General features: G+C 48.4%; 1 protein-coding gene across 9 annotated transcripts in view; it reads left to right on the plus strand.

The window, feature by feature from the left end:
* Positions 1 to 26277, plus strand: part of DOCK9 (dedicator of cytokinesis 9) — a 1255128-nt gene that overhangs the window by 682905 nt on the left and 545946 nt on the right. For all 9 annotated transcript variants that reach the window (XM_086947866.1, XM_086947869.1, XM_086947867.1 and 6 more), the window contains exons 13-14: positions 8152 to 8274; positions 10732 to 10814. In XM_086947866.1, the coding sequence (XP_086803992.1) occupies positions 8152 to 8274; positions 10732 to 10814 (206 nt within the window). The remainder of the gene's footprint in view (positions 1 to 8151; positions 8275 to 10731; positions 10815 to 26277) is intronic.

Genomic DNA, 26277 nt, shown 5'->3' on the forward strand with positions numbered 1-26277 from the left:
AGCTTTATTGACTTTTGTTGACTTCTTTGAGTCTTTGACTCCTGGTGTGCGAGGGATGTCCCATCGTCAGACTGGCTTCAAGTCCTGCGGGGCCTGTCACAAACTGATGTCTGTGACAGACACTTTCCTCTTGTGCCTTTGGTGCCAGGAACGCGACCACAACCCAAAGCCGTTATCGACTGCCGGGCCATGAATCCTAAGTCTTTGCGGGAGCAGTCCTGAAAGCTCTTTGAGGCCTGGCATTTGGCTCTGCATAGTTCCCGGTCTCGCTCGAGAGGAAGGTCTTGAGACCCCCACACCTCATACCACTCCAAGTCTTGGAAGTGCTCGAATAAGTCAAATTACTAGAAGAAGGCAAAGAAGCACCTGCACTCTTCACCTTCTCCCCGTCAGTCAGCTGACGCAACGCAGGACCCGGAGCGTCGTTTTTCAAAGGCTACTTCTGGGACAACTCTGCGTCACCCCCGTTTCGGGACCTGGAGTGTCCCCTGCCCAACTTCGTGCATTTTACTAAGCCCTCCATTCCATCTTTGGGTAGCCCGACTATGCCGCAGCATCTTGGGCCCCGTGGAGCCGGTTGGTGGTCCCGGGCTTTTGATGCCGGCAGCTCCAGCCCCGGAGGACCCCTGCGGAGATAGGCCTGGATCCGGATCGACGCTGGTCAGCCATACTCAACCTCTCCCGGCGTTTATTCCGGGGACGACGCCCCTGGCGTTGGTCATGCCCCCGCATGACGCGGTCCCCAAACTCACCCCCGAGATGGACCCGGAGCCAGACCGAGTTCGAATCCAATGCCGGAGGGTACTTTTGTTCCCCTGTTCATCCCTGGTGTCCCCTAACGCCCAGAAGGTGGTGGAGAGGATTGGGAGGGGTCACTGGACCCTTTAGCAGACCAGCGTGAAGAGCCGGACTGGAGAGAGGACCTGGGGGACGCCAGTGGTCTGAACACTTCTCCAGACCTTGCCACGTTTTCTCCCCCTACCGTGGCTATGGAGGAGGGAACGTCTTACACTGTGGTGGTGCGAAGGGCAGCCGAGGCCCTGGGTCTGGAGCTCCCTTCAGTGGCGGTCAAGAATAACCGCCTGACAGAGGTGCTTCAACTGGTGGCAACCTCCTCCGAACCCCTTTTGCACTTCAACGAAGCCCTCTCTGTTCCTGTGGAACCTCCGTTTTGCCCGCCGCTACAGCCCGGCTCCGGGCGGCCTAGTTTTCCTCACCCAACACCCTTCCCCCGAGAGCTTGGTAGTCCAAGCCTCGTCTTTCAAGGGCACATTCCCTTATGCTCTCCTGACAGGGAATCCAAGAAGCTGTATCATCTTGTGTAGCGCATGTCCTTTTCCTCCAGCTGGGCACTGTGGCCTGTGAATACCACGTGCCTTGTGGGCTGCTTCTCCCATACTATCTGCGATATGGTCACGCAAGTGCTGCCTCAGTGCCAGGAGGAGGCCCGGGCTGTTCTCTCACAAGCCGTGCCAGATCTGAGGGACGCAGCAAAATTCACGATTCGCTGTGGACTGGATACCACCGACTCACTGGGCAGAACGATTGCCACGTTGGTAGATTTTAGGTGCTACGCCTGGTTAACGTCTGGCTTTTCAGGGGATGTCCAGTCAACATTGCAGGATATGCCCTTTAATGGCCATCGCCTTTTCGATGACAAAGCAGACTCCATGCTTGAGGGCTTTAAGGCTTCTTGAGCTACTGCCAGATCCTTGGGCCTTGCTGCATTATCCCGTCCCCCTCAGTCTGTTTTTTGCCCTTTTTGTAGGTATGGAAGGGGCACCCAACCACATCCGACCCAGTCCAGTCACCGGTTCATGCAAGCTGCCCAGCCTCTGCGTGGCCACAGACATGGGACCCATCAAGCGGGTCTGGGAGCCAGCGGGCAGGTCAGTCTACCCTTTCCCCCCCTGCAGCGACCTCCAAACCTTCCTGGTCCGACCTTTCAGGGCTGCCACTGGGCGGCAGGATTCGCCATCACCTCCCCCACTAGCAAGCCATCACGTCAGACAGGTGGGTTTTGCAAATAGTCTGAAGCAGCAACTCCGTCCCCTTCAAGACTACCCCTGTCTCCATGCCACTGTCTTTTGATCGCATGTTGGAGGATCATTTGGCACTTCTCCTCCAGGAAGTCTCAGGTCTCTTGGCCAAGGGAGCTATCAAGAGGGTTCCTATGCCAGAAGTAGGTTGTGGTAGCTATTCCCGTTACTTTCTTGTGCCCAAGAAGGACAAAGGCCTACGTCCTATTCTATACCTCAGGGCCCTCAACCGCTTCCACCGGAAGGAGAAGTTCAAAATGTTATCCTTGGCTCAGGTCCTGTCTGCCCTCGACTCTCGATGGTGGTGCTGGACTTGCAGGACGACTATTTTCACATCCCCATCCTGCCAGCCTACAGGCGCTACCTGAGGTTCACAGTAGGCCACGAGCATTTTCAGTTGACTGTTCCCCCCTTTTGCCTTACCAGTGCCCCTCGGGTGTTCACGAAAGTGATGGCGGTGGTCGCAGCTCATTTGCACAGATGAGGGGTTCTAGTCTTCCCCTATCTCGACGACTGGCTGAAGGTGGGCTCGCCCTAGGCTATCTTCTTCCACCTCCAGACTACAGCGGACATCCTGCATTCGCTGGGATACACTATCAACGTGCCAAAGTCACACCTGACTCCCTCTCAGACGCTCCCTTTCATCGGGGCGGTTCTGGACACAGTGCAGTTTCGGGCCTATCCTCCCGAGCAGCGAGTCCAGGATATTCAGGCTATGATACTGATGTTTCAACCTCTATCTCGGATATCGGTAAGAATGACCCTGAGGCTGCTGGGCCTCATGACCTCCTGCTAGTGGATCATGTCAGATGGCATATGCGGGTTCTGCAGTGGGGCCTGAAGTTCCAGTGGGCGTAGCATCAGGGGAAACTTTCCAACTATGTCTGGATCTCGGAGGGACCTGCACAACAACTGTAGTGGTGGTTAACGAAAAACAAGCTTGGCTCAGCAGCAGATCCCTTACCCTTCCCCAACCAGACCTCACAGTAGTGACAGATGCATCACTCCTGGGATGGGGCGGCCATCTAGGAGAGGCGGAGATCAGAGTCGTCTGGTCTCCGGCGGAGTCCGGGCGGGGTCCAGGCTCCATATCGACCTGCTGGAGCTCCGGGTGATCCACTCGGCACTGAAGGCATTCCTTCCCCTCTCTTAAAGGAAAAGTAGTGCAGGTGTTCACAGACAACACCACCACCATGTGGTACTGCAATAAACAAGGCGGGGTGGGGCCGTTGACCCTATGTCAAGAGGCTCTTCATCTCTGGACATGGCTGGAACATCAGGGCATGACCCTGGTTGTTCAACACCTGGCAGGTTCTCTGAACACCAGGACAGACAACCTCAGCCGCTGGTGCCTGGTAGATCACGAATGGCGTCTTCACTCGAAGGTGGTGCAAAGTCTCTTTCAGCGGTAGGGAGAGCCTTGGTTATATCTGTTCGCCACCGAAGAGAACACGCAATGTCAGCAATTCTGCATGTTGGAGTTTCTAAGGTGGCACTCACTCGGCTACACTTTTCGGCGCAAGTGGATCTGCAGCCTCCTGTACGCCTTTCCGCCTGTACCACTTCTGCCCAGAGTGCTAAACAAGATCAAGTGCGACCAGGCCCAAGCTATTCTTGTGGCTACAGACTGGGCATGAAGAGTCTGGTACCCAGAGCTCCTGAGCATGGCCATCGATCCTCCACTCAGACTGCCTCTTCAGGAGGATCTTCTGTCACAGCAGCAGGGGAGGGTTCTTCACCCGAACCTGTCCAGCCTCCATCTCCTTGCGTAGAGATTGAGCGGCGACAGTTGACAGCTTTTGATCTTCCAACCGAAGTCTGTAATGTCATCTTGGCAACCAGGCGTCCCTCCACCAAAACGGTTAACGCCTGTCGATCGAATAAGTTTGTGTCATGGTGCACAGCAAAGGCTGTGGATCCAATTTCTATCCCTCTTTCAGAGGTCCTTTTGTACATATTTTCTTTGGCCCAGCAGGGCTCTGCCCTGGGCACTCTTAAAGGTTATCTTGCGGCCATCTATGCTTTCCTTCGGCTACCAGATCAGCCATCTTTGTTAAAGTCCCCTATTATGAATAGATTCTTTAAAGGCATTACTCACCTCTTACCTCCATCTCCTTTCGTAATGCCCCTGTGGGGCTTGAACCTTGTCTGGACTTATCTTATGTTCGCTCCCTTCGAGCCTTTGCACAACTTTCCTCTCAGACTCCATTCATTGAAAACTGCCTTCCTTATTTCCATCACCTCTGCTCGCATGCTGATTGAGCTTCAAGCTCTTTCTTCTCAGCCCCCTTTCTTCTTTGTGTATCCGGACAAAGTGGTGCTTCGATTGAGACCCTCGTTCCTTCCAAAAGTGGTTACGCCTTTTCACAATGAACAAACCATTACTTTGCCCACCTTTCCCCACCCCCTCACCCCCCACCCCCTCCATTCCAAGGAAAGGGAAAGACTCCACCGTCTGGACCCTAAAGGTGCTCTGTCCTATCTTGACCGCACAAAAGATTTCTGGGTGGGTGATCAACTCTTCATTGGCTATGTAGGTGCCAAAAAAGGTCGGGCTGTTCAAAAGCGTAAAACCTCTAAATGGGTTGTCCTTTGAATTAAAGTCTGTTACGCTTTGGCGAAAAAGGAACCTCCAGTGGGGCTCTGAGCTCCTCATTCCACTAGAGCTATGGAAGCCCCCACTACACTTGCCCGTGGAGTTCCACTCATTGACATCTGTCAAGCAGCCATGTGGGCATCCTTGCACACGTTCACCAGACATTACTTCCTGGACAGCAAAGTCTGTAGGGATGGCCATTTTGCCCGTTCGATCCTCCAGGACTTTCTGGTGTGAATATGGTTTACAGACCCTCCTCCGGGGTTGGTATTGCTGGGGTATCTAATCTAAAGTAAGGAATCTATAACTGTCTCTCTGAGATTAACAGGTTACTTACATTTGGTAGCGATGTATCTGTGAGAGACATAGGTTAGTTATAGATTCCTTACCACCCCACCCATCCTCACTGCTCTGCGAACTGAATTCTAGGGCAGGGATTCCCTTCCAGGGACTGGGATTCTCTTCCAGGGCCCTAGTTATAGCGCACCAGTGGTCAGTGTCTTGCATTGCTCTGCGCTACTGGCGTGGATGTCGTGTCTGAACTGACAGCGCGCAGGGGCGGCGTCTTAAGTAGGCACCGTGACGTCATCCTGGCGTCCACGTTGCTCACGACGGACGCAGAGTCAACTGACACCACCTACTGACGCGCAAGGGTACTGCTCAGAAAAAAATCTCCAGATCCAGTCTGACGCCTGGGGGAAATTCTAAGGTAAGGAATCTATAGTTAACCTATGTCTATCACAGATGCATTGTTCTTCTTGACGATGGAAGGTGGGAAGCCCCAGGCGATACGTGTGAACTATAAATTAAAAAAAGAAATATGATAACTTTGCTTAGCATCTACAAATTACATATTTTTTGATGCACTGAATTGAATTGCAACAGTGAAATATAGTTTGTACTTTTCTCAGCAAAAGTTCGCTAAAACTACTAAATACGTAATTTAGGAAATGTTAGTTCGTTTTTTCTTGGAGGTGGGGGGGACATAAACATTTCCTTTTTTCCACGTTTTTTAATAATTTTAAAATTGTAAAAGAGTTGGAAACTGCATTTCCTTACAAAACGGCAGATCACGCAAACAAAACATGAAATACACGTAGTGGGAAAATAAAATCACACAATGCTGCCAGGTGGGTTTAAAAATGTACCTCTAAAAACATATCCTTAAATGAATTATAACATTTCAAACTGTCTGTTTATATTCTGCTGTTCAATATCCTGTCCCAGCTCATCAGTCCATCTAAATACCTTCACGAGATGCCACCAGCTTCACAGGCAGAGCCCAGTGCTTTGTGCTGGGAAACATTGTGATGTCATAAGCTGCTGATGTCACACTTCATATCCCGTGCCGTAGCAACCAAGATCAAATCAGTGTGCAGTATGACTAGGGAAGAAGAAGAGGTGTTCCCGAGCTCTCAGAGACGGCAAGATGGAGACCGAAAAAACACCTCTCCCATCAGACTCTAGGTGACCCTGAGGAGTCTAATTCAAAACGGTGTAGACTTTGGGCGGTGGTGAATTACTCTCAACCGTACAGAAGATAATTAAGCTGCTTCCCACTCTTTGTGAATGTCATATGAAAGGGGCAGGTCATAACATACCAAAAGTCATGTTTGTGATGGCTGTTACCTCAGGACATGTCTGTATACCCCTGCCATGCCTGACCTCTGCTTGAGATGGTGCGTCATTCTAGCCGTTGGTGGGTGTCTAGCAACTTAAATGTGCAGCATGCTAATTAACGTGCCACGTAGTTTAATGTAATACATGTAGGAGCTAATGAAGCTTTCCTCTTAGGGCTGTGAGGGCCTTTGAAGGAGCACACTGTGTTCCTAGGACCACTTCATGCTCTCTGCCAGATTCCCTAATATCTTTCCTGGACGTCCCTTTAAAAGGAGCAGGATTGTTTTAAAAAACGAGTTGACATTCAGGGAATGCAAACACAGCAGTGGAAGTCAACTGTCCCTCCCAGGCCACCATCTCAGTGGCTGCAGCCATTAATATGAACGAGGCAGGAGTTTACGCAAAATGCGGGGCAACCAGTCAGTTTGCTTTAAGAATCGACTGGTTCGTGAACTGCCCCTCCTTCCTTCTCTATGATCAATATTTCCAGTTAGGGAAACGGGAAGTAACAAAGGCAACAATTCCCTGGAATATGTGTTCGGCTTCAAGGTTGCAATGCTAGACCTATTCCTATTGATTTTGTCTCAAATGTTCTTTGCCCAAGGAGAAAGGTATACTTTCACACCGCCAATGACCTACAATCATGGCTAGTAATAGCCTTTGTATGTTAATTTCTACCGAGATTTGGCACTCTGTGCCCATTTGAGAGGCATATGCATGTTCCAATTTTTATGTTACAGAATCTGGCATCTTGTAAGTACCTCTCATAAAACAAATGATAGAAACTGATAACATCTCCCCTCTCGAATAGAGCAATACGCTGGTCCGATACCCTATTTTACAATACACAGTTTACGTCAGCGACCTTCAAATTGTATGTGGATCTATAATGTTCTAAGCGCCTATGCATATCTCAGGAGCCACACACACACAACCACTTTATTTTAATTTTTACAAATGCTCACTTCCTTGCAGAATAAGAACACATGTTTAGGTCGAGCCTTAGCATCACACGCGCTGCTTTGCGAGGCATGCTGCGTTCAGGTATGGAGGTGAAGCTCTGCCCACTCTCCACCCACATTTTTCATTGGCTTGTGTCATTGTCCATTTTAAACTGTGGCTTTTCATTGTTTAATAGGCTTAGTAGTCCCTCCTTAGTACCACCTTTTCCCATTTTGTAACTTCCCATAAGATCACCCCCTGTTACATGTGTTGTTGCTCGGTAGGCTTTAATTACAGCCTCCAAGCACCATTTTCTCAAATAGCTTTGTCCTGCCTGCTCTTGTAAGCAGAAAAAGGCAGGACACGCTCTCTCCTAAAGCCAAAAGCATTTGCAATATTCTTAAATTAAAAAAAAGCATTTGCAATGCAATAGGTGTTGCATTTGCGAGTGTTTAAGCTATTGGCATTGTAAATGACAATGTCTTTTATTTATCTGTTTTAAAAACACATAAATAAAAGGCATTATCATTTACAATGCCAATAGCTCAAACTCTCGTAATTGCGAGACGTATTGCATTGCAAATGCTTGTTTTGCATCTTGCATGCCAAAAGCCATAAAGTGATTGCTTTCACGTAGGCCATGAGCTCCAATTAAGCTGTTAATATTAAAAAATAATCACGCTGCTCGATTTGCATTTTCTGTTCACACTGGGGCACACAAGGAACGTGTGTGTTTTTATTTGAGGCACAAAAAGGTGCGTCTGTGTTTTTACTCTACTTCTCGGGTGCTGTTATTTGCTTTTATGACCAGTCAAAATGCTGATGACAAAAATAATTAGTGGCTTAATTTACTTGGTGTGCCTTTGCTGATACATTTTCCAAAAAGCAATATGTGTTTTAAATAGATGGTTGATTGATTTGTGGTCAGCTTTTAAAACGTGTTATTGTTTCTAGGGAATATTTTCGGTGACGTGTCCGCATCCTGACATCTTTCTCGTTGCTCGAATAGAGAAAGTCCTGCAGGGAAGCATTGCTCATTGTGCAGAGCCTTACATGAAAAGTTCAGACTCATCCAAGGTAGGTTATCTTTTTTCCAGGGTTGTATAGGTATAAAAAGTAATAGAATGTAATGTGAGCGTTGTACAATCTTCGTATAAAAATCTGAGGATTTAACATGCTAGAAATTTCTGAGGTGTGGATTTAGCCTTTTCTTTCTTTTTTGTTCCGAGGTACAATTGAAGGACACATTGTTTTGCTAAATGTCTTTGTTAATGTCTCTCTGCATAATTCACAATTAAATATTCATGTTGATTAAACATTTATAGAATATTGTATGGTCTCTCCACATTTTTAAGTGAGTCGGGGAAGGCAGCCTTATGAGTGCCTTATTGCTGTTATGCCTTTAGGCTGCACACATGCACCACTTGCCGTTCTGCTATAAGAGTAAAGCCATTTTCAAATAGGAATCCCGCGTGCCCCCCTGAAAAGTAGCAACAAGTTACTAATCATGTTTATGTTAACTTAGCTAAGATTAAGTTGCGTGGGATTGTGTTAGCTGTTTGACCTTCTGCTGTCCCTGAATGTATGTGGACATTGAGAGATGCATTGAGGGAGCCACTCCATAATTCACGAGGGCATTTTTGGCTCATACACCATTGTGCGAGTCAGGAGGACTTAAGATCCTCCAAGTGTAAATAGAGCCCCACAACATGCTCAGTTTGTGTTGCATATACATCTAATGTTATGGGGCAGCTTCCAGAAAATGGGAGTGACACCCACTTCTAATACTCTTTGGCAACGTAAATAGTGGAATTCTGAGAATTTGAATAAGGTTTAATCAGGATAACTAGATATTGCAAAAACATTTAGGGGTTGATTACGACGTTGGCGGTGCGGGAGTGGGGCTGCATGACACTGCCAAAATGAGCGCCTGCCAGATTAGGAGTTATCTCCTAGTCTGGCGGGTGGTCCTTTGGCGTTCCCACAGCGGTGCCCCAATGGGAATGCCAAAGGGAGTTCCACCATGGCATGTACTGTTTAGTTCATGCTGTGCAGGAACTGGGGGTGCAATCACACAGGGGGGCATACCTTGTGCCCCCTGCAGGCATCCCAGTGTACAGTGTAGCACCCCCTTTGTTTCCCCACCGCCAACCTTTTCATGGCAGGCTCACCGCAATGAAAAGGCTGGCGGTGCGGAAACTCAGAATATACTTGGGGGTGCAGCAGCTGCACCACCAAGCATATTGCTGTCTCAGACCGCCGCACCACCGCCAGGGAACAGGGTTCCTCGGCTGTTATGGCGGTCCCAAAACGGTCCGACTTCCGTACTTGCAATACGACTGTCGGACTACTGGTTCGGCAGTCCCAGACTGCCACTGCACCTCCACCACAGGTTCAGCGGGTAATCAGACCCTTAGTACCTTATTCTGAGTGATCCGTTAATTGCAGGTCATGCTGAGACCTTTACATATCAATGCCACAAAGGACGGTATTTATTGAGCCAATATTAAAACTCTTATACACAGCGGAAGGGGGGTATAGCACGAAATTATAAACGGCTAGAAAACTTTTTCCCAATACTGTAGCTATCTTCATAAAGCCCTGTGTTCCCTAATAGAGTGCCAGAAACGATCTGGGCTTTTCATTGTGGATTAATTTCCTGTAATCCTGATTCAATATATTAGGAATCGGTTCAAATGGACATTGACGCCTCATTCATATGTGGTATCATGCATCATCGTTGTGGTGGCCCTCGCATACAGCATAGGTTGCTGGTGGGCCCAACACAAGCTCTTGTGGGGGGATGACACTGTGAGAGTTTCCTAATCAGTGATTGTGGTTAGATTTCCCCTATTGAGGTAGAAACTGTTGCCACCTGAAGGGGTCTGTCTGCTGCTAAATTTCTGTAATGCTAGGTTGGTTACGTTTTCTATTTGCCTACCTATCACAAGATCAAAAGAACGTATTGGATGGGCTGTTAGGACTCAAAATTGTTTTTAGTGAGGTAAGGTGAGTTTTTTCCCTATTTAAACGAGTTTTAAGTCGGGGCATCCAAAAGAACCTTGCTGCTCTTGCATTCCTAGAACTAGTTTTTAATGTCATTTTGTTGAGTGAAACACAGGAGTTAATAACAATAAAAGGGCAAATATCGTATGTAAAAAGCAACTGGAATTAAAGTTCACTCGGATAATCCCGCATCTTTTCTTCATAGTGCCACAATATAAATATAATAGGAAGGTTGTGTGTTTCTCTAGGGCTCCAGGGAAAATAACGGGCCTTAAATTGTGGTGAGAAGGGGAAGAAAAAGTTACCGGAGCACTGTGTTACCCTCAATAACTATTTTTTTTTAAAGGTGACCTTAGGGCCCGCACATTCACTGTGTTTAGTGTTTTAAGCGTGTCCATTACACTGATTGTTGATGCTTTTCTCTACCCACAACACAGCCTCTACTACAAGCCTTAAGTCAAGTATTTACCCTCTCATAGTCCGAATTAAAAAATTACAAAAAATAAAATACTCTTTTGTGTTCTCCAGGTTGCCCAGAAGGTCTTAAAAAATGCAAAGCAGATGTGCCACAGACTAGGACAATACAGAATGCCGTTTGCATGGGCTGCTAGGTAAAAGAAAATCACTTTTTAAAAATAAATAACTATGTTCTGATTAATGTAAATGTCCATTATGTTCATGTTTATTACGTCTAGTGGAATGTGCATCTTACACATGTAACTTTCGTGCTGCGTGCGTGCATATAGGTTCACCTCGCAAGAGAAGGATTAGGCAATTCAAGTGGACAGTAGAAATTTGTTAAATATCCATGTAGGAAGATATCCCACTGACAGTAATTCTTTTTTCGCGTTCCATTTTTTACCTAGTTGAAAAGCCAGTATTTCAGGGGTGCAGTAGCATCCTGCATGCCATGTTATTGCCTTTTCAAATAATGGCTGCGTATTTATGTTGGATACATGGACATTCTCAAGTACAAGAAGTTTACTTATTTTTCCTACTTGCCTAAACCTTCGAGCCTTCACCAAAGTTGCACTAATTCTGTGCAAAAAGTAATACATTTGAATGAATTTCAAATCTCTCTATAACACGTTCTGTACAGTGTGCAATACTTGTTAGGCTAAAGGTAGATTTTATTACAGCTAATACAAACCATAAACATTACATTGAAATAGAATACAAGGATCTATATTTATCAGTGTACAAAATCTATCCCCACTGGAAGCCAAAAGGGTGATGTAAATTAAAATAGCATTTCCCACCAACCAAAAGCAGATTTTGATTCATAGGCACCCAGAGATAGACCAGTAGGATACTGTTCCCTCGTTGAGTTAACTCACAAAAATGCTAACATTCGGGACATCCTTTTTGAGCTACATATTTATACATGTAACAGCAGTTCAAACTTACATCACTCAAGTGCCAAATGTCATATTAAGCATATAAGTACTAAATTGCAGAGTATTAATACATTCCTTAAAGCCTTCTTGATAAATTGATCCATGAAATCAAGACACTGAAAATCAGCCACCACCAACAAAGTCCAGACCTTCATCAAAAACTGTCTGAGGAAAATCCTCCAAATCTGCTGGCCAAACACTATCAACAGCAACAACCTATGGAAGCAGGTTTTTCAACTCCCTGCTCATGAAGTACACATGAAAAGACGCTGGGGCAGGATAGGTCAAACCCTCTGCAAGCCTGCATCAGACACCACCAGGCAAGCCCTAACCTGGAACCCTCAAGGGAAAAGGAAACAAGAAACGACTTGTATCGAGGCCTAGAGGCTGACACAAGGAGATGTGTTCCCCTTGGAATCAGATTGAAAGAAAAGCCCATGACAGAGATGCTGAAGAGTCCTGGTTTATGGCCTATACCCCAGGAAGGTTAGTAGGTATAAGTAAGTAATGTAACTCAGCAACAGCCAATATAAAAGAAAAGAATACATAAATAAAACATGGTACTGATGGAATGCTGATTTGTACCCCAACGATGAATGGCTAAAAATACTTCATGTCGACATCGGCTTTCATGCTTACGACAGACTAAAATATATCATAGCAACAAAGGTTGCTGAGTGATCTAGCCAGTTCTACAATGATTTCAAGGGCTTCTTATCTAGCCCAGATAAATCTCCTGTACTGGAGGCAGACTGCTACCAGCTAGAAATGCTCTGTTTTCTCCATAAAGTTAATAAAACAAACTGTCACCACAGGAAAGTCAAGCAGAAAATGATTACCTATTGGCAAGATCTGGTGCCGAGTTGGAGAAATAGCGGTCATAACTAATATCTCCTTTCTGATAAAAGGCTGATGCAAATACAAAGAAGGTGCAGAAAAGTTTCTTGATGAAGCCAAAGCAGTCTACATTATTATGAGGTCCTGAAACCACCCATTTTGGCAGAAGGTCTAATGAATAAAATGACCCAAAGCTTACTTGCATAACCCTTAATTTAAAATAGTATCTAGAGCTTTCAGCAAGGCAGGTTTGTGTCTGCGGCCCCTTTTAGGAATTAATCGACATCCAGCTGTAGCTTCTTTTCTAATTTTTTTTCAAATCTCCCAAAATGAAGAAAGGCGCTTTAATTACTTATTCAGTGCTAGTTTTAAGCTCTTCTACGGTAGGTTTTGATTCCAAACGCTTTGTTCCAGAAGGACTTAGAGGGCAGAAGTCAACGCTGACCTCCATGCATTCTGTGATGCCCCGTCTGCATCTCATTTCACATATACTCTTTTAATGTACCGGCGTCTGTGTGAATCGGAGAAAGTCTCTTGATAACTAAGCCTAAATTCAAGACTCACCTAGGCATCTGATCATTGTTGGGGAGATGAAATAGTAGTCAATAAGCTTTACTTTGGGACATATTTAAAAAGTGCTCTACTTTTTTGAGCAATGCTAAGGAGCCACATGATAAAGCTGGGATTAATTTAGCATTTAGGAATGCGATAGTGGAATTAGTGAAGGTGTACGATCATTTGTGGAAATACACACCTAGAAAACATGAATTAATTCGGACAGTTTAGGTTTCATTTTTTTCTGCTATAAATTATGCAAACCAGCAACCACACTCCCAGGTTTTTATACTTAAGGCTCATTTTGATCGTTGTCTAGCTCTAATGCCAGGCTACTTTCACGTTCACCTTTTTACTATAAAATGTAATGATTGTGTTTTCAAAGTTGACTGACCTATAGTTGTCCTTGCAATATTGATTTAAAACATTTAAAAGCCACAGAAGACCCACACAATCTGGTTAAAAAGCACATTGTCTGCATATTGTAAATGTCAAGAGCTGCCCACCAATTGATGGTGGGTGGGATATTGCTTGGTCTAACAGAGTGCTCAGATCTGAAATAAACAAATTAAAAAGAGTACTGAACCTTGTTTTAATCCTCTATTCATTGGTAATTTAGGGGAAAGTGTGTGGTTATCTACCATATTTATTTGCACCTAGATGTTGGAGTATAATAAAGGCAAGGTTTATTTATTAGAAAAAGTGTGCAGTCTGCTTAGAAGCGCATGATGACCATACAATAATGTTTATTTGTGACTTTTTCCAAGTATTTGTAAATGTCTGCCTCTGTGTTTGCCACTTTAAAATGTCAGACTTTCAGTGACCATGCATGTGCCACCAGCTAAGCTGCCGTCCAAATTAAATTCACTATCTGAGCCTTTTTCACAAAAGCGTATTTGGCACCACAAAAATAAATGCTTTAATGCGTCATCTTAGCAAATACTTTGTGGCCTGATGGTAGTGCTAAGAAATAATTGATCAAACACATTCATCTATAGAGAATTTTATCTTATTGCAGTACAGTTCCCAGTTTTGAGAGGATTGGTTTTGAATTATGTTATGCTGAGCTTAAAGTAATGGGACTGGAATTAATGTATATTAGAAATGTCTTGATACTCACCTGACAAGGCACCATACTTTCAGCCGATGTGTCGGTTATTTAAACTACGGCAATATGAAATGGTAGCACTGATAAGGACACCATGCCTGCATGCATTCCTTCCTCATGTGCTTTTGTGGTAAGGAAAAAATCGCCAACATGCTTCTAAGAAAGTGCTCTAACAAGGGCTGAACTGCACAGTTGAAAATTGTACCCTTGCTACAAAGGCGTTTGGGCAGCAGTGTGTTTCTCTGAGGTGGCTCTAGTCATGCTCTGTAGGAAAAATGCTAAAAGGGTGGTTGATGTTGGTGCACATTCCTGCTTACTGATTCAGGTGGTCCTGTGATAACAGTAGATTTGGATGTTATGGGAATTGGGAGGTGCCAAAAAAACATTTGGTTTAAACTGCTCTTTGAAAATTGCTCTGAGAAAAGCCACTTGTATCTGAAAGACTGGATCTCATATTCTGAAATCTAAAAGGTGTTGCAGCTTATCATGTAGTCAGTCAGAGGTGATCTCTGCTGCTGGAGAGGGGAAGAGTGTGCTTACCTTGTTTGCCAGAGAAGAGGTTAAGGCCTGAAATCTGAGCGCTGGAATAGTATTACTGAGCATCGGTAGTAGGGTGTTCAGCAAAATATCTTTTGTCATTCAAAGTATAAGGATTTTCTGTTTCCCCCAAGTGAAGGTTGGGAAAAAGTCAGCTGTGTTCTAAACTCAGGAGTTGGAAGGATGAAAGGGGGTGGAATAAGAGGAATATCTGGAGTTTCTGTATTAAGCAGACACGGCTGTTAGGCGAGGATTCTCAGTTGCTTTCTGTGGTGACTGTGATGACATGATGTGATGTACTGCCTGGTCTCTAGACATCCTGAACGTATGTAATTGAGTCAGCATGTGCGACCACAGGGGGGTGATGCACACACGATTCATGGGACACCCTAGCTCACATAACTGTGCATCGCGCCGATATATGCCTGATCATCTATGCCCCGTGCTGACCGCCAGTTAACCACGCCCTGGTGGAAACCGAGCTGAAGCGCGTGAATACACCTTTGCAAAATGAGTCCATAATATTATAGCACTCACTAAGCACCAAACTCTGATACCCATCCCCCGCCCCGATATGATTAACTCGGCGCACGTTGCCGTTAGTTGCCACATGGCATGGTTCTTCATGTGGGCAGATACCTGTTGTCCCTCTGTTCTCTCTCAGTTCAGCCGCACATGGCTTCCCATTTTCCCAACTTTTCGACACGAAATGCACATGAACACCCGAACACTAAAGATGCATCATTGACTTGCCGTGGACACCATGATCGACCGTCTACGATCAAACACACTACGTTACATGCACGCAGTGCCATTCTATATCTACAATTCATGTCCCCCACTAATATAATTACTTGGAACGTCAGGGGGCTGCACACGCCGTCCCGTAGATACGAAGTCTACGCTTATGTCAAGCGACATAAAGCCCATGTAGCATTCCTACAGGAGACCCACATCTCCATGTCAGAAATAAGGAGGCTGCAGCAGCGCTGGAGGGGGCAGATACTAGCAACAAGCTAGTCCTCTTTTGCAAAGGGGGCTCTGATCTGGGTCAGACTGGGAACGCAGTTTATGCCGGAGGTAACCGAAATCGACCCACATGGTAGATATGTCCTCTCAAAGGGGCACCTAAATGGGAAGCTATTGGTGCTGGGTTCCATCTACGCCCCAAACACTAATCAGAAAGAGTTTTGGCAGGCACTGACAGCCCAGCTCTCGCGCTGGTGTGATGTTCCCTGGTTTCTGGGCGGGTACTTCAATGCAGTACTTGACACCACACGACAGATCGTTCCCACCACTCTTGCAGACAGCAACAACATCTGATGCTCGAGGACTGGGGCAATGGATCCATCGTTGGGAATTGCTGGATGTTTGGAGATCACTCAACCTGCTGCCATGCATGTATTCACACTATTACCATCCATACGACCTACATGTTCGTATTGACGCTTTGTTGCGACTGATACTGACTCAGTGCGTAAGTGCGGACTACCTGGGCAAAACTCACTCAGATCATAACAGACATATAATGCGCCTGCAAGGGGAGGAAGTGGAGCTCACTACACACTACCGCGTTGGACACGGTGGACCATAACATCCTCCTCCACCGTGTCGGGCAGGCAGGCATCCAGGGCACCGCTCTTAAGTGGATCGACTCCTTCCTGACTGGAAGAACACAGGCCGTTCGTCTGGGCCCCTGTACAGCAGCAAAAACTGCCCACGACCTGTGGAATCCCCCAAGGCTCCTCCCTCTCGCCACTGCTGTTCAACCTGTACCTCCGGTCCTTGATTCACTCACTTCAGAACTGGGACATTATTGTATACAACTACGCCGATGACTTGCAGATTGTCTTCCCACTCAATTCCCCTCATGCCATTAACACTGTTCACACCGTCATGATCCACATCCAACACTGGATGAACCTGAATCAACTGAAGCTAAATCCTGGGAAAACCGAGCTCCTCCTCCCTGGATCCAGCCCTGCTCACTGGGGCCCGCAGTTCTGGCCCTCTGAGCTAGGTCCTCCCGAAGTCCCGGTCAAATCAGTAAAAAGTCTAGGTGTGATTATCAACACTGAACTATCCCTCAAAGCTCAAGTGGGTGCTGTCATCTCATCCAGTATGCACCAGCTCCGGAAGATCCGCAAAGTCAGCCACTTACTGCCACCCGCCGCACTAACCCAGGTTGTCATCTCTCTGGTACTATCCCGTTTGGATTTCTCCAACTCCCTTTACTACGGTCTCCCACAATCACTGCTGCACCGCCTTCAGGTTGTTCAGAACCAGGCAGCCCGTCTCATCCATAAAACTCCCAAATGGCAATCGGCATAACCCCTGCTTCACAGACTGCACTGGCTACCAATAGGTCAAAGGGCAGCCTTCAAGGTGGGCTGCCTCACATTCAAAGCCCTCCACTGCACCGGTCCTGCGTTTCTCAAATCTCTAATCATCCCACATCGACCAACACGCAACCTCCGATCAGCTTATCTTCATCTGCTAGTCACCCCCAAAGATAAAACCAAGAAATTCGGTGGCCTTCGCTTCTCCCACCTGGCTCCCGGTTTTTGGAATCTCCTCCCTCTTTCCATCAAATCCAGCCCTTCCCTTCTTAATTTCAGAAAATCGCTCAAATCTCACCTCTTCCCTCCCCTTGGTTAAGCTCCGCCACCCATGCCTTACCCTCACTCACTCTGTCTCCAGCAATCAACTTGTATTTTGCAGAGAATACAGGCTTGGTGGCTGACACGGGGCTGCTGTGGGATGCGGGCAAAGCCACAAACGGGGTCAATGTTTGGGTCTGAGTTGGTGCCCCCGAAAGCAACTGGACAATGAAATAGCACGCATAGAAAATAAATTGTCAAGGCTGGAAGCTGATCTAGCGCAAGGCATAGACACTCAACATGAAATTGAAACACAGAAAAAGAAACATGCAGAGGTGTTAGAGAGACTGCAATGCTTAAATTATGCGTCTCCTGCTGCGTGTACACACGCAGTAGCAGACCGAGTAGGTAGGCTACTCACACGTATGATCAAACAGGAACAGACACAAGCGCCCATTCTTCATTTGCATTCAGCAAATGGGCGCATCCTCACTAAACAATATGATATACATGTAGAGCTTATGACACACTACACTAACGTGTACCGATTGGTACATAATGCAAGGCCCCCAGACATGAGCTCCTTCCTTACTTACTCCACTGACCTTGCCACAAATTACTGATGAACAACGTGATGAGCTGAATGAGCCATTAACTCTGCTAGAGGTCCACGAGGCGATACGCTCATTGGCCACAGACAAATTACCAGGACCTAACTGTTTCCTGTCAGAATATTTCAAAGCTTACCGACAAGATTTGGCACCGCAGCTTCTCAATGTGTTTCATGAGGCACAAGAGGCAGGCACCCTGCCTGGCACCCTACGGGAATCTCTACTGATATTGCCACCAAAGCCAAATAGAAATGTGGAGCTAATTAGCTCCTAACACCGCTCTCGCTTCTAAATACTGATTACAAAGTGTTGGCAAAAATGTTAGCATGCAGACTGGCCCCACTGGTCCCATCGCTGATCCATCCAGACCAAAACTGTTTTGTACCCACGCGCAGTACGTCATTAAATTTACGCCGCTTCTTTAGAGTGGCACACTATACCGAAACTGCCTGTGAATCCTCAGGATGCTTAGTGCTAGATATGGAAAAAGTGTTTGACATCCTGGAATGGGGCTTCTTATTTGCCGCACTGCGCAAATATGATTTAGGTGATGAGTTCTTGAGTCTCGTTTGATTACTTTATACCCAGCTGATAGCCAGTGTCAAAACAGGCCCATACCTATCCGACCGGGTTCCTATCCAGTTGGGCACCAGGCAGGGTTGTCCACTGTTGCCGCTTCTATTTGCTCTGGCCCATAGCACAAGAACCGCCCACGCACCTACTTGTGCAATATTTTCATGACTTGGATACAGGCTAAAACCTTATCAAATGGTTTGCGGGAGCACTGAGAATGCAGACGGCACCACAATTGAGCTCATTATGTGGTCACTGGGAGGCCGATTTGCAGTGTCCCTTCACTGAACGTGAATGAGTGGCCATCCTCGAGGGTCTCACCCGAATCCCCCGCAGCGCAAGATTTTGGCTCGTCCAGTACTACATAGTACACAGAGCCTCCCTAACACCATCCAAAATCAATAAATATTTAAATCGTGCGGATGCCGGCTGTCCGCGATGTGGTGAAGTCGGGGTTGACCTGCTTCATATGGTCTGGTCCTGCCTGATCTTACAGCAGTATTGGAGAGCGGTCACTACGACGCTGACGCTGTGCACGGAGCATGCACTGAATTGGACCTGGGAGGTATGCATATTGGGATTATACCACAGATCTAGGAAACACAGTGACATCTCATTATATAGATCTGGGTCTCATAGTGGCCAAGCGTCTGATCCTGCAACGCTGGAAATCACCTGACCCCCTCCCCCTCATAGAGGGGCCTGGTTCCAAACGCTACTCTGCTGGGTACAGGCTAATAGCATAGCACTGCATTATGAGGATGCGATAGGCATTCGTAAACAGCCACTCGCAGGTTGCTGGGATTCGATCCTGACGGATTTTCACACTTAATGGCAGAACCATGCTGACGAGCCCACTCATTCACCTGACCGAGATGTGAACCAGACCTAGTCTGAGGCATACCTAGATCGCAAGATCCATGCACAAACCTGTTCAGAAACGAGTATACGGAGACAGGCACTTGACCCTTCACTAACTATTTTCCAAGCCAGTTAACACAGTACATAACATGCAATCATGGCATAGGAGACCTACTGTAATACAGGGTACAGTACAATCAAAACATGAATAAGCGCTGCGTGCAGGCGAGCAACTAGAACTTGCAGTTACTAGATATTGGACGTGCATCGTGTTATTATGTTCAACAAATTATAATTTCAAACACAGGAGTCAATGTGAGGATTCATTTGGCTATATTAATGTTGTGTTGCAAACAGTCGAATTCTCTATCCCTTAGGCTGGAAAACGTGTACTAAGAGAAAATACCAGTTGGGGCGTGGCCAAGCAGGGTACAATGGTGGACGTGCCCTGCTGAGGCTCCACGATCGGACGAGCATTTCGCCTACTCCACTGCATTGATTTTGGCAACCAAACCGACATCCAGCCGTTGGAACACACAGAGCATCCCACGGTGCTAAGCCCCTACTGAAACAGAGCAGGGCTGTAGAGCACACCGTGCCATTGTGGGACCCGGGACCCGGCACTCGGCGGCAAGATGGCTCCCGCACACACCTCCCCCCGAATTCAAAAGGCCTGGGCCTGAAATCTGAGGTGCGTCCTGGAGTGCAGATTGCTGGACCAGCAAAACTGGGATCCGGAGGTGCCCAGAAACCGGCGCGCCCGACAGCAGTGAACGGCATGTACGGCACCAGGGAAGACATTGGGCACTGTGCGGGTGCCTGGAAACCCACGGGACAGGGTCCGAGTGCCGCATTACACAGGACGCAGCTGAGTGAGGCCGGGAAATACTCACTGGACGGCGGAGGACCTGAGACGCAGAGACAACTCCCTCTCACGGGCTGCCAAAGATGGAGCACTGTCTAGGCCAAGGCAGGCCGACCCCAACATGGCACCTGCTGAGAGCGACGGACCAAACCTCCCGGGGGAGGAAGCGGAGATCCGTGCCTGCTGGGAGGGTGAGTGGGGGGACCCTCCCCGGAGCGGCCAGATACCGGGTGAGAGCGCGCATGGTGACCCCCCACCGTCGAGGCTCAGCACGACCACTGCCTGACCTTGGGATGGAGGGCCGATATCCCGCCTGCGTTCCATCCCGGCTCTTGGCCTGAAACAAGCCAACGGCTGTGCAGAACGCGGCGCAGCACACGCCTCTTAGGCCCCACAACACACCGGAGGGCCGCCTTGGACTGGGCCCTCCTGCCTCACAAGACGCCTGGTAACAGCAGCGGCGAGCGGGGAAGTTGAGAGGGACCTGCGACCACTGCGGATGCACCACACAGTCTGACTCACACAGCGCCAACATCTGCGCTCGGCCGTGGGTCAGCGTCCTTAGATCTGACAACCGGGGTGCCCGCACTCCTTTGCGGGACTGGTGTGGGACAGAGCATACCCAGGACCCATCTCGGTGGGACAGAGGCTCGATAGCAAGTCTTCCTGAACCCTTCATCACACCACCCCACACGAGATGAGGCACCCCAGGAGGCACAATGCGGAAACCCAGGGCCAGGCAAACCGTGACTGTGCCCGAGACGGCGGTGGAGAATATCCCACATCCCAAGGCCGGGGTCAAGCTCGCTGCGACCCCGTCCGACTCATCCATATCGTACAAGCTGGACCGAGTGTCGGCGGCTATTGAACTCTCCAGGGTATCTATGGAGGAGCGGCTCGGCACCCTGACAATCGACATAAGCCTTATCAGGGATGACCACCGAAAGCTGGCCAACAAGGTAAACAAAGGGGGGAAGATCGTGGCTGACCTGCAACCCACAGTTAAGGAGCAACAAACAACGATCCGCGATGTCCTGACCTGTCTATCCACTATGGAGGAGCGAATGGACAACCGGGAGGGACGCTCGAGGTGCTGTAGTATCCGGGTGCAGGGGCTGACAAAAGAAATGGAAGGGTCAGACCCAGTGGGGCACATGGAGGCGTGGGTGAAGTCGTTTACCCCAGCTGCTGACCGCTAGACATTCTTTTCCATTGAGCGCGCTCATAGGGTGCCGGCGCGCAGACCTAGGCCCCCCTGAGCCGATGTAGGCGAAATTCCTCTACTTTAGAGACCGGAATGCGGTGCTCAGAGCCGCCAGACGATTGGGCCCCCTCGGGGTTGAGGACAAACAGATAATGACCTTTCCTGAGTATGCCCGGTCGGTGCAGCAACAGAGATCGCTAAGGGCGATTCAGTATTCCCTGCTATTCTCCGCCAGACTCTGAAAGTTATCCATAATGTTTCTGCTCTGTTTTTTACACGCGCAGAAGAGGTGTTTGACTGGGCAGACCAGCACTGCCCGCAGCTGTCTGGGACAGAGACCGCACAAGGGCAGAGGTGTAGAGCGCCACGACCCAGGAGGCGCAACTCAAACAGGGGGCAGAGCAGAGAGAACGCCATGGCAGGGAGCCCCACGCTGTACTCCCCGGAATTTGGAGCAAATTATACCGGAGCACCGGGATGCTCTTCGGGCAGTGACCGCTCTGCAGGCCACTTCGCCCTTAGACGACTTGGATAGAGCCCCGCACCAGTTCTCATCGGTGGGAGAGGAGGACAGTGACGAGACATAATCTAAGGGAGACTCAATCACGCTACCCCAGGTCCCCCCCCCCCAGACAGCAGATCTCATAAATTGATGAACACGCTAGGCGTCTCAAGAGAGGTGGCGGTTGGCTGAAACTACACAAACTGAGTCAGTTTGGACATATCGCCCCCAGCAATAGGTTCCCAGCATTGGGACTGTTTCCCAACCTCAATTCTTAGTTCACCCACCCCATGTACCATGACCTCTTGTTACCTCACATATAAAGAGCAGGGACACTCACCCACAGCTCCACCCAGCTTCGCAAGCAACACCTATTGGCAAAGGGTGGGAGGCTACACACCCCCGGATACCCAACCCTGCCGCAACACAACTGATCACCCGCCATGGCACACACAGACTTCACTTTTTTAACTCTAAATGTGAGGGGGATGCACACAGCCTGGAAACGCTATGCGATATATGCATATCTTAAACACCAACAAGCGCAGATCATTTCCCTACAAGACACCCACCTCACTCATGAGGAATTGAGCAAACTCCAGAAGAAATGGCGTGGCACATTCTGCACCATGACCTACTCCGCCTTCGCGCGAGGAACGCTGGTCTGGATAGGTCCGGAGTTCCATTTCGCGAAACCGGCAGAAAGGTGGACCCGAGGGACGCTATGCGCTATAATTTTCGTACATACACCACCAGAGTCCAGAATGAAGGGAACCATGACGGCACGCTGCTAGCCTGGCTTATTAGGCAAGACACGCAAGAGCAGCCGATCACCGGCATTCGAAATGCTGTTGGGGAGGTGGTCTACACGCAAGCTGGCATTCTATCAGCCTTCCACGATTACTACACCACACTATACAAGGAGCCGATCCAGGACAGGGGGGAACATATTCGTAGTATGATGACCACAGACACCATAGCCCAAATAACAGAGGAGGTGCGGACGACGTTAGGCGCTCTACTCACAACGGCGGAGATCAAATCCGCCATTCACCGCCTGACCAAAAACAAACAAGGCTCCAGGACGTGACTGTTTCCCCATAGAATTATACTCCACATTCTCTCGGCAGCTGGTCCCACAGCTCCATGCCGTCTTTCATGAAGCGTTAGAGGTAGGGTTACTCCCTCAATCTATGCGGGAATCCTTGCTGGTGACGTTGCCTAAACCCGATTGGGATCCCCTACTTCGGGCCGCCTATCGCCCCATTACCCTCCTGACCACGGATTGCAAAGTACAAGGGAGGATCCTAGCGGACAGAATCACAGAGGTACTCCCCAGACTGATACACTCGGACCAGAGCTGATTCGGCCCTGGGAGAAATACCTACCAAAATATACGCCGGCTATTCCAGATCCATGACGGTGTGCGGGGCAGGTTCCCACATGCGGCCTGCCTTTTACTGGATCTCAAGAAAGCATTCGATACCCTGGCATGGCAGTATTTATTTGAGGTGCTCCAGAGGGTGTGGTTTAGGGCCCCAATTCATTGCGTACACCCGGCTCCTGTACACTGACCTCACCACGCAGGTTAGAATAGGTTGACACATTTCATCCCCCATTTCGATCATGCACAGGGTTGCCCCTGTCCCCCGTCATATTTGCCATCGCCATGGAACTACTGGCGGCACGACTACGAGAGGTGGGCGAGCATTGGGGCATCCAACTGGGAGGCTGCACACAAAGTGTATTCCTATATGCGGATGATCTCCTCATCTACATCAGAGATATCTCAGTGCACCTCACTACTCTCTGGACCACGCTTGCAGACTTCAAGAGGGCCGCAGGGCTGAGGGTGAATTGGGATAAATCCTCTATTTATCCCCTGCACCTGAATACACCCCACAGAGAAATTCGACTGGGAGATGCCACACGGGCATGGACGGGGGATGCTCCGCGAAACTTAGGTGTCAGACTCTAACACGCACCTCTGGACCTCCTTGAGGGCAACCACTACCGAGTCCTTCGAGGGCTTAAAAAACAAATTAGCTTCTGGCGGACCCTACCCTTAGCTCCCATAGGGAGGGTAGCATTATCTAAAATGATTATGGTGCCCCGGCTCTTTACTACTTCGCTAATGTCCCGGTCATCCCACCGCGGTCTTTTTTCCGAGAGCTAAATTCATTACTAATCTCCCTGATTTAGGGGAAGGGCCAATGCAGAGTGGCCCTATCAGTCCCGCAGTTGCCCCGTGATAAGGGAGGGATGGGCGCCCGTCCTTCGAAGCCTATTTTTTGGCAGCACAACTGCAGTGGCTGTCGCGCTGGACAGCGCATCGCAACCTCGGGGAGACGGACTTCCAGGACGGACAGGTAACAGTCCCAGAACTGACCTGAATACTTCTCCCAGGGACCAAACCCAACCCTGCTCATCCACTGTTGGTCAAAGTGGCCAGATCCTGCACCCTACGGGTTCACTGTCTGTCCAAAGGGACACCTATGTATTTCCCATTACTGCCGCTAGTAGGCCTCCCCAAGGGGCACGAGTACTACACCACCGGAGAGCTCAGAACTTGGACCGAGCACATGCTCGCTGAAGGCCTATTCACCGACGGCCAGCTGACCTCGTTAGCAGGCTTGGCAGAAGAAAGCGGGCTCCTGGTCGGTCAATTCATGCTACACCGGCAGCTGGTGGCGGACTGCAGACGTACCTGGGACCTTGGGGACGGAGAACCCAAGACACACCCGGTACTGTACACACTACTACACATGGGGGCTGGCAGAGATCACATTATGTGGATCTAAAAAAACATTATTGAACTCACACATGCACCACTAAAGTGATTCTCCAGTATTAGGGGTGTCTTTCATAGATTCACATGGTTGAATATTCCCCGTCGTCGAAGTGCGAGTCCCACGGTAAATGGTAAATAAAATAGCAATAATGCTAAATATATATATATATATATATATATATATATATATATATATGTATAAAAACACATAATACATGATAAAGAAGAGGAAAAACAACTGAAATCCTCTAAAAACGATTCCTACATAGGAATGCACGATAAAGAGAAAAACTACTTGTAACGCATAAGTGTCATTATGTTAGTCCAAATTACAGCCAATCAGGCGCCAGCACCCTCTAGAACCTTCTCCTCAGAAGCTCAAGTCCTCAGATTTTCTACCGCACGTCGTGTGAAGGGAGTCTCCCTGAGCTCTGCTCAGTTTTCACCTCTACTCTTCTAGTTCCAGTGTTTATCTCAACATGTCAAGTAAGAAGTCTTTATTCAGACCTTTCTGTTCTTGTGGGAAGCTGCAACTTTTTGAAAAGGACCCCCACCAGAAGTGTATCTACTGTTTATACCCTGATAATGAGGCTGGCAGCTGCAAGTTCTGTAGAACTTTTTCTACAAAGACTCTGAAGGACAGAGAAGGCCGTCTTCTCCTTTGGCTTCAACGTCTAAAGGACAAGGATTCAGTCCTGTCAGTCGCAGAAAGTTTTTATTCTGGACCTTCTTCAGCAGCATCCAAGCATGGTAGTTTACAGGATGCTCCATCTCCTTTCCTCAAAAAGATTAAATTGGCCGTGCCTCTAGCTCCTGTGGCGTCTTCAGCCACCCCTACCACCTTTACGCCCTTGAGGCCTGGCTCTCAGGTGTCTTCTGCTGCCTCTCGAGGTGTTTCCACGCCTCTTAAAGTTTCGCCGTCGACGGGAGCGTCTACGAGCGTTCCGACGACGAGAAGGGCATTTTCTGCATCTTTGACGACGATGCTGACAACATCAGCTTTTTCTTCGTCGACGACTGTCTCGTCGACAGCATCCACGTCGACGAGGGTTTCATTCCTTCTAAGCCGGTTCAGTCGACGATTCCCATCTCCTCGTCGACGAAGAAGAAAGAATCCTCGTCGACGAAAGTCTCGAAGAAATCTTCGTCGTCGTCTACGACGACTCCGTCGACCAAGATCCCATCGACGAAGTCGTCTACGACGACTCCGTCGACCAAGATCTCATCGACGAAGACACCGTCGACCAAGGACTCGTTGACGAAGACATCGTCGACTAAAGCCTCGTCGACGAAGACTCCATCTACGGAGGTTCTACCGGCGTCGATGACCGTTCCGTCGGCGACTGCTTTGTCGACGACTTCGTCTACAGCTGATCGCCCGTCGACAGTGACCCTGACGACGACTCCGTCGACGGCTGTACCGTCGACGATGACTTCTCCAAAATTATCTTCGACGACCAAGTCAGTATCGTCGACGTTAACGACGACGGCACCGTCGACTGTGGCACCACTTTCCTTTGCCTCGTTGCCGTTAGTGCCTTTATAAACTTCAGAATCTTCTCATCGTCTCAATAAGGCTCCGTGCCAGCAGATCTCTGATACAGAGCCGCAACCAGCTTCTCCAATGTTTGCC

This window comes from Lissotriton vulgaris (assembly GCF_964263255.1).
Source record: "Lissotriton vulgaris chromosome 8 unlocalized genomic scaffold, aLisVul1.2 SUPER_8_unloc_1, whole genome shotgun sequence".
NCBI lineage: Eukaryota > Metazoa > Chordata > Amphibia > Caudata > Salamandridae > Lissotriton > Lissotriton vulgaris.